Below are 9199 nucleotides of genomic sequence, written 5' to 3'. Positions count from 1 at the left end.
TAACCCCTCCCGACCGCTGTTGGGAGTTGGCTTCTCACAGTGGGCTGGTGCCGCAGCACATACGCCCCGTGTGTCCCAGGGTTCATGTCGGACGTGTTGGTTGCAGCCAGGCCCCGATGACCTCAACCCCTCTGCATTCCTCCCTTCTCTCCCCCGTCGGCTGGTCCCTCCCTCTTTCTCCTCCTCCTCTAATTGCTGTGCTCCTCTCACGTCCTCCCATTGCTACCCCTGTCACCCTTCATCTCCTACACTGCACCTCCTACTCCCCTCCCACCTCTCCTGCCCTTATCAACGCAACTCTCCTCTCCTTCCCTCCCCCCCCGACCCACACCTCCCCTCCCCTCTCTCACCCCCCCCCCCCCACACATAACTCTCTCTCCCTGTCCCACGCTCTCATCCCCTCCCCTCCCCTCTCCTCCCCTCCCCTCCCCTCCCCACTCCTCCCCTATCTTCTCCTCTCCTCCCCTCCCCTCCCCTCTCCTCTCCTCCCTATCTTCTCCTCTCCTCTCCTCCCCTCCCCTCTCCTCTCCTCCCCTATCTTCTCCTCTCCTCTCCTCCCCTCCCCTCCCCTCTCCTCTCCTCTCCCCCCCTTTCCTCTCCTCCCCTCCTCTCTCGACCCCTCCCCTCCCCTTTCCTCACCTCCCCTCCCCTATCCTCTCCTCCCCTCCCCTCCCCTATCCTCCCCTCCCCTATCTTCTCTCCTCTCCTCCCCTCCCCTCCTTTCTCGACCCCTCCCCTCCCCTTTCCTCACCTCCCCTCCCCTATCCTCTCTTCTCCTCTCCTCCCCTCTCCTCTCCTTCCCTCCCCTCCCCTCTCCTCTCCTCCCCCCCCTTTCCCCTCCTCCCTTCTCCTCCCCACCCTACCCTCTCTAACCCTACCCTCACTTGCTTATATCCCCTCCCCACACCTACCTCTCTCCCCTCCCCTCTCCAACATACCCCTGCTCTCTCTCTGTCCCTCTCTGTTCTCTGTCTCTCTGTCTCCTTCTCAGGAGGAGGAGGAGGACGCGTCTCTGAAGGAGCAGGTGGAGAAGCTGCAGGAGGAGAGGAGCCTTCTGCTGGAGACCATCGAGGACCTGAAGAACGTGGTGGAGCACGCCGTTCCCGTGGTGACCGACCCCGGGCGGGGCGAGCAGGTGAGCCTTAACAAACACGCCGGCCGTGTGGGTATGTTCATCATACCTTCGTCACACACGGTGTGTTTTACACGGACCGTTGGCCCCGGGCCAAAGGAAGAGAGGGCCAAGGTCCACGTCGGCAACGCCGCAGGAACAACGGGTCGGGATCAGTGGCAGTGAGAGCTTTGGTGTGTGATGTAATCATTAACCGCTAGAAACCACAGGGATACTGGAGAGATTCACACAGTAAAGAAAACAAGGGTTCAGTCGAAATACATTCATGTGATTCTGCTCTCATTGGTGAAACAAACATAGGAGACTGTAAATAGATGGCTGAACTGGCCACTGTTGGCGATCAAATCTGCAGAAAAAGGAAAAACTAAAGAAAACACACCGGCTCTCTTCCTGCCCTTTGTGTTCAGCTTTGGCGGCTCAAAGCCACCTGGGCTGTGTAGAAAACCTCCCAAGACACGGCTGGGTGTTCAACAGCCATTGAACTCAGCCACCATTTGCATTCTTGGCAGATGCTTAACCTTCTCTTAGACCTGTCACGACTCGCTTTGTTGTTCAGAAGGTAGAGAGGGGTCCCAATCACCTCTTTTAGGCCCCTATGTGTGTGTGTGTGTGTGTGTGTGTGTGTGTGTGTGTGTGTGTGTGTGTGTTTGTGTGTGTGTGCGTGTACATGTGCAAACGTGAGCATTCATACGTGTGCATGTGTTGCACACGCATGCCGAAGAGACAATTACCCACATCCCACTCAAACCACCTTCCCTCTCCCGTGGGTTCCCTAGACACGTCCGTCATTCCCAGCAGTGGAGGCCCTGACCGAGACCAGCCGCCCGGGGAGCATGACCTCCAACGCCTCCTTCCACTCCACCCAGGACATGGACACGGAGACCCGGGACCCGTCGTACGCCCGGCCCCCGGTCCTGGAGGGCCAGGACGCGGGGGTGCCCGAACCGGGGGACGGCGTCGCAGCGATGGAACAGGGTGAAGGAGGAGGAGGAGCGGGGGGGGGAGGGGGAGGGAGCCAGGAGGAGGAGATCGGACTGTTGAGGCAGGCCCTGGAGGGCGTTCAGACCAAGCTGCTGGAGACGCGCAAGGAGAACCGCTCGCTGCAGGCCCAGCTGAAGCCGGGCGGGGCCGCGGGGTCGGAGCGCAGCCGGGAGCGGGAGAGGAGCCGGGAGGAGGACCTGCTGGAGAGCCTGGCCGAGCTGCAGGCCAAGCTCACCGAGTCGCAGGAGAGGTACCACCGCGCCATGGAGGAGATGGAGGAGTTGAGAACGCAAGGAGGAGGAGGAGGAGGAGGAGGAGGAGAGAGAGAAGGTGACATGATGATTGACAGACAGGAAGACCAGAGGCGGAGAATGTCACTGGAACAGGAAGTGCAGCAGCTGAAGTCCCACCTCGCCCAGTCGGTGAGCGAGCAGGAGAGGGCGGGACAGCGGGTCAGACAGCTGGAGGAGGTGCTGAGGACCAACATGGAGGAGCAGGCCAGCGGGAAATGGGAAGAGCAGGAAAGGAGGCGCGTGCACATGGAGGAGTTGTACAAGGAGGCGCGGGAGGAGATCAGAATGCTCCAGGTAAATATAAAAGAAGAATGCATGTTGGCCCGGTAGGAAAAGTAAAAAATGACTTCAAACATAGCAGGAAACTGCTAAAGGGGATTTGTCACGCTTCACTATTTTCCAATATCAGAGAGCGTTGCTCCATACGCCTCTTGTGAAAACAGTAAGATGAGTAACATCAGCTCTGTTCCTGCCGCAAAATTGCGTAAAGGTTAGCCAGGAGCATGCCCGTAGCCAGCTATGAGTCTGGACCTCTGTAATTATTTATTTATTTTATGAGATAAAATTTTAATTTGTACACAAAATCAGCTGTTGAGAACTTCTCCAAGATGAGTAAATGCTAAATTCAGTTGAGACTTGTTGACCTCACTATTTTTTGTACCCTGGCTACGGCCCTGGCCAGGACTGGTCTTTTTTTAAGTTTAAATACCCTCATACCATGGCAAGCACAGTCAACTCAAAACTAATATTCTCACAGAGCATTATACGCACTAATCGCTGACTCTAGCAAGGGCGTAGGAACCGGGGGGGATGGAGGGGACGTGTCCCCTCCAATATTGGAGACAGGCGCATTTGTCCCACCTAAAAATTATACCAGGGGGAGAAAAATATTTTTATATTTTTATATTTTATTTTGAAAGCGCAACACAGCGTCTTGTCACCGCTTCTTATTCTAAAAAACTGGATGATTGAGCGTGCAATTAAAGAATTGATTTGATATTTATAATTTCATTACTGCCATTCAAAATGTGTTTTCCTTTACATTTACAAATGTTTCTTTTTAGTAGAATAAAATATATTTGTGAATTTTTTCAGTGTAGTTAATTTATGACATATTTCTGTATTTCAAACCATTAACGGATCTGTCAGGTTTCCGATATGTGTCCCCCCCAATGTTAAACTCATTCCTACGCCCCTGGACTCTATTGTCCATTTGTTACACAGCACTCAAATAATAGCGCTGAAATCTCACCCGAACACCTTTTATATTGTGCATATTTCAATCAAATTCCTTTTTCCCCTGTATCATTTCCAACCCGCTGTCCCGGCCGCTGCCTGCAGGAGGCGCTGCGGGGTACGGTGCCCGTGGAGGAGGCCGCCAAGGACTTTGACCAGATGAAGGCGGAGATGAGCCAGGTGATCGCCGGCCTGCAGTGCCGCCTGCTGGAGCTGTCGCACGCCTACAGCGACACCAAGAGCCAGCTCAGCACCGCCCAGAAACAGCTGGAGGACTCCTCCACCACCGCCGGCACCACCTCCCCCATGGCCTCCCCTTTATCTGAACAGCAACAACAACAACAACAGCAACAGCAACAGCAACTACAACAGCAGCAATTACAGCTGGAGCAGCAGCAGCAGCAGCTGCAGGTGTTAACCAGCAGAGTACAGGAGCTGCAGGCTGCGCTGGAGGAGAAGGAGAAGAGGCTGTCTGCGGCCAAGCAGGAGTCGGCGGCGCTGACGCAGGAGGCGGAGGTCCAGGCCCAGAGGTCCGTCTCCCTAGACGATCACTCCCGGGTGGTGTCGTCGCTAGGCAGCGCCATCAAGGAGCTGGAGAGCCAATCGGAGGGCCTGAGAGAGGAGCTGTCCCAGAAGAAGTCGCAGCTGGATGCCCTGCAGAACAGGTGTGTTGAGAGAGAACAACTTTTTATTCACTTCAGTATCTTCTGAAACTGTTCCCTGCACTCGGATGCGAGCAACTCATCTGGGTTTCCATTCAGCAACACGTTGTGAGACATCACAAGGGGCATCTGTTCGGTGTCTATGACCACTGCTTTGCTATCTACCACGCAAGCGATCGTACAGGAAAAAACCTACAGAACTGATATTTTTCCCTTACAAGTGCCTTAATGTACAAAAGATGTTCCGTAAAGCTATGAGCTAGGAGCTTTTTTTTTGTATTCCTAGCGGGAGCCAACATCTTTATGTAATCGTAACGCGTCGGGCAATCACGTGTTCGTACGAGTGGGCAGAAAGAGATGCTGGTGCATTAACAGCTCAACTAGTTGGCCCCTTCTCTCTCTCTCGCTCTCACTCTGCCTCTCTGGCTCTCTCGCTCTCTCTTTCGCTCTCTCGCTCTGCGCTCGTCCACATGTGGAAGTGCAGACGTGCTTAAGGCCTGTGGATACGTTCTGACAGGGCGGCCCGCTGTGGTCTGGCCCAATATGTTTGATATTAGGCCCAATATGTACATGTGTGTGTGTGTGTAGCGTACAGCGATAGGTTTGGCTCCTCGTAATCCGTGCACATTAATCATCTGCACGGCTGGATGTGTCGTTGGAAACCATACTTTCCCATGGGGCAAACGTCCCTTTATACTGTCGCCACAGTAATCATGTTGAATGTGCTTTAGGCAGAAGCTGGTGCTGTTCCAGTAGAACAAGGATCTGCCAACGCTCGTCTCCTTAGACAGACTCAGAGCTTTGGTTATTTTGTGATTATTATTTTTTGTTGTATCGTATATAATGTGTAAATCTACACTATAAACGTTTTGCCTGCAACAAGTAGACTCCCCCACCAGAGACACACACACACACACACGCACACACACACACACATTCCTCCATGCAGGCTAGACATGGATTAAAAGAGACTTACTGGAAGCATGACACACAGCTGACACGTCATAGGCCCGCTTCACATGCTGATCTTTCCCTTGTCATTCCTCCACCACCAGGCTGTCTGCAGAGAAGGAGCTCGCCCCCGAGGACTCGGTCCCCCGGCTGCAGCACGAGGCCACGAGGCAGGGCCTGGAGGGCGAGGTGGGCCGCCTGACGCAGCTCCTCCAGGGGGCCCTCAGGAAGCAGGACGAGATGGCCTTGGAGGCTGCCGCCGTCTGGCAGGAGGTAAGGTGGAGGAGGAGGAGAAGGCGGTGATGGAGGAAGAGGGGGAGGAAGAGGATAATGCGGTGGAGGAGGAAGAGGCGAAGGATGAGACGGGGTGGAGGAGGTAGGGGGGTTGCAGGAGGAGGAGGAGGAGGAGGAGGTGGTGGGAGATAAGCGGTAAAGCCGGAGGAGGAGGTAAGGGAACAAGAGGTTGGGCTGAGGAGGATGACTCAGATATTTTCATAGAATCCTCCTATTCAGTAAACCACCGATGACAACCGATGTTATGGAACTCTGTTGCCTAACAACTGACCCTGCCTGACTTTCTCAGAGAGGGTCTATTCAACGCGTTGTGGGTTATGATTATGTTCATCCTCATCCAAATGGAGACAGAATGTTTTCAATGGAGAGAAAGCGACTGGGATGTGAAGTTGGGGGAGAGTAGAAGTGGCTGGCAGATGGAGGTCATGAGGAAGGAACAGATACCGTTTACCATAAAGCTTGATACCTTACTTCCATGTCATCTCAATGTCGTGTCAATATAAAACTAGTTCAGCATACGCTCTATACTTTACATTCATTCGCTCCCATACTTTCCCCTTACCTGTTTGAACACTTTACACTTACACTTTAAACTTACGCTTTACACCTTTTGTGAGCTATTGATGCTGCTTATTTTTACATATTTAAATTTTTACTGATCTTTATTTACTTTATATTGTATTGTTGCTGCTATGTGACTGTGGAAAAACCAACCCCTAAGATTTTGCTCTTGTGTACTTGATCAATAAGAGGATTGAATAAGGTTCTGATTCTGACTCCCCTCCCCCCCCCCCCCCCCCCCAGGTGCGGGAGAGCCGGGCGGAGCGGGAGGCACTGACGGAGGAGGTGGCGTCCCGGGACAAGGAGAACCAGGGGCTGGGCTCCAGGCTGGCGGAGGCCCAGGACGGCGTGGCCCAGCTGAAGCAGCTGGTGGAGAACCACCAGTGCTCCGAGAGGGAGAAGAACAAACGGGTGGGTGGGCGCCGCCGGCAGGACGCACCCGGGACCCGTGGTCTGGTGTCTGGCTGTGTGGACTGTTGTCATGGCAACGGCGGACCCCCTGGTTCAGTGAGACCTGAAGTGGGCGTCGGTGGACGGATCTCCTCTCAGCCCTGCTGGGAATAACGTTATAAATAGCAGTTGCGTCACATCTTGATCTTGTTTTTTTTGGTCATACGTGGCTCAATATGCAGAGGGCTGTGTTTGTTGGTTTAACTTCTTTACTTCAATTGTTCTTGTCCATACAGCACTGAACACAGCTGCTTGCTTGGATAGCTAATAGTGTTGTTATTTTTTCATTCCAGATTGATGACCTGTCACGGGAAGTAGGGAAGTTGAAGGACGCCTTGAACAGCCTATCACAGCTGTCCTACACCGCTAGTCCCGCCTCCAAGAGGTTGCAGCAAAACCAACAAAACCAACAGATGGAGATGTTGCAGCAGCAAATAAAACAGCTCCAGTACCAGCTAGCGGTAGGCAGAACTTCCTGAGTAGAGTTGGCGTTTAGGACAAACCACTCGGTTCATGACTTAAGCTTTTTGATTGAAAAATTTGCTGATCTGCTGACAGCTGTTCTGACGTTTGAGATTACCGACCAGTGATGAAACTATTCCCTGTGCTTTTCCTAGGAGTCCAAGAAGCAGCACAACGAGATTGTGTCAGTGTACAGGATGCATCTCCTTTATGCAGTTCAGGTACACACACACTGTACATTTACACACACACGCGCACACACACACACACACACAAAAACCCAATTGTTCACACACACGCACGCACCCACACACGCGCACCCACGCACGCATGCATGCACACACACATGCACATGTTTTTCTTTTTAAATCAATTGGTCTGTTGAGAGTGTTTGAAGTGAAGTGGGGCGTGCAGTTTGAGGTGCTGGATATACTGTGTATGTAGGTTTTGATTGACACTGACTTGTATTGGTGGCGGTGCAGGGCCAGATGGACGAGGACGTGCAGAAGGCCTTGAAGCAGATCCTGATGATGTGTAAGGTGCCAAACCCGGCCAGGGAGACCTGCTGAACCCACCCGGCACCCCAGCCCATCCCACCGTGTTCCCACCCTAACTACAGCGTGACTTCAATCATATCCTCGTTATCGTCCATCACCCATCCTCTTCACTTTGACCATCGTCCTCCAATCACGTCCTGGTCGGTCCCTGCACATTGCCCTGGCAACGAGGTCCGACCCCTATTAGGCCGACCCTAAGGGTTCACTGGGTGTCTCCATGTGTTGCCCAGGCCACTCCTGACATTGTAAAGTCCCGACAGACCCTCCACCACAAAGGCAACACAAATCCACTTCAAACGTTTCATGAACATGGCTTTGCACCGACATCAGTACTGCAGTGACTTGCAGGTACACACTGCACCAGCATAGCACGGCATGAGACCGGCATGTGGGGGTAAACTGAGGCATGAGTGCTCCTCAAGACGTCTCCTCCACGTCTAGCCAACAGCGGGCGGTCAAGCGAGACAGCACAGCCAAGGCAAACATAAAGGATCGTCTCACTTTACATTAACGTTGTTTTTGTCTTATGTTTTTTTGTTACTGTGTGTGCCGAGTTCAAAGCCTCTAACCGAAATGCCATCTGTTTGAACCGACAGTGTTACTGGTCAAAGTGTTTTCATGTTCAATTGATGTGACCTAAATTATTGCAACGTCACCGATCAACATTGTACCCGAGTTGTATTTTCTGGCTGCATTTCTACCGACGAGTTGAGTACAGTGTTTCTACAGAATATTTTGGTATGAGCATAAGCAAGCATTTACATATGAATATATTAAAACACAAAACGTTGAGGTGTATTAGCATGTGTTTTTTCGATGTAATGGTTTTTCAACAAATGAACAATGAAGATATTTCCCTTGTATTGATTGTTGTTGGGAAATTTCTAGAAGATGCGCAACACACTACAATGTCACCTTTCCTGACCTGCCTCACCCCCCCTTCCCTTATCCCTCTCATCAACTATTCTTGGTATTATAAGTTATCACTTTAGTGTTAGTTCTGACTGACATCGCCGTGCACCCGTTCTCTTTGCCTTCTCCTTTTCTTTCTCGTATTGGCCTGACAGTATTTGGCGAGATTCGTACTTAATTACATTGTGTACGTTTCGACTGATCTTCTCTAGTCGTCGTTGGCTTTCATTGTTCTCGAGAAAGAGGGTTAGTTGTTTTTCCTGTGTCTGCACTATTTCTCCGCCTTGTTTCTCTGGCTCTCACTGGTCTGAATAAATAACGATGGGAAACGTTTTGAATTGAACCACAGTGTTTGGTTTTCTTTGGTCCTGTCGTGCATCTTTTATTCTGCCTGTTTACCGCGTATCAATTTATATCTCTTGAGGTATTCTAAGTAGCTTTCTCACTCCTGTCTTGCCACTATAGATATTACCACTTAGTTAATTTAATGAACAGGTCTCTGAAGCAGATGAAGGACATTTGTATCTGAATAAATGCATCTTGCTTGTGGATGCAGAGTTATTAGTTGTGTGTTACACGACCAGCATTACTCAGAGAAAAGGATGTCTATCGTCATTTTTTGTCTGCGTTTGTTCTCGGCTGTTAATTTTTTAGAGCAACTTGCTGCAGACTGGAGGGCTTATAATAGCTCTCTTTAAATAGGACAGA

At 51.5% G+C, this 9199-nt stretch overlaps 1 protein-coding gene across 1 annotated transcript in view; it reads left to right on the top strand.

The window, feature by feature from the left end:
• rai14 (retinoic acid induced 14) overlaps window positions 1–8834 on the top strand; it is a 38948-nt gene extending 30114 nt beyond the window's left edge. The window contains exons 13-20 of the mRNA XM_079734668.1: window positions 992–1135; window positions 1909–2700; window positions 3748–4307; window positions 5360–5528; window positions 6354–6521; window positions 6854–7021; window positions 7178–7243; window positions 7505–8834. Coding sequence (XP_079590794.1) covers window positions 992–1135; window positions 1909–2700; window positions 3748–4307; window positions 5360–5528; window positions 6354–6521; window positions 6854–7021; window positions 7178–7243; window positions 7505–7591 — 2154 coding nt within the window. The 3' untranslated portion in view covers window positions 7592–8834. The remainder of the gene's footprint in view (window positions 1–991; window positions 1136–1908; window positions 2701–3747; window positions 4308–5359; window positions 5529–6353; window positions 6522–6853; window positions 7022–7177; window positions 7244–7504) is intronic.
• The last annotated feature ends 365 nt before the right edge of the window (window positions 8835–9199 follow it).

The sequence above is a fragment of the Pollachius pollachius genome (genome assembly GCF_949987615.1).
Source record: "Pollachius pollachius genome assembly, chromosome: 4".
Taxonomy (NCBI): Eukaryota; Metazoa; Chordata; class Actinopteri; order Gadiformes; family Gadidae; genus Pollachius; species Pollachius pollachius.
The sequence above is the reverse complement of the archived record's forward strand: the minus strand, read 5'-3'. Positions and strand labels throughout refer to the sequence as shown.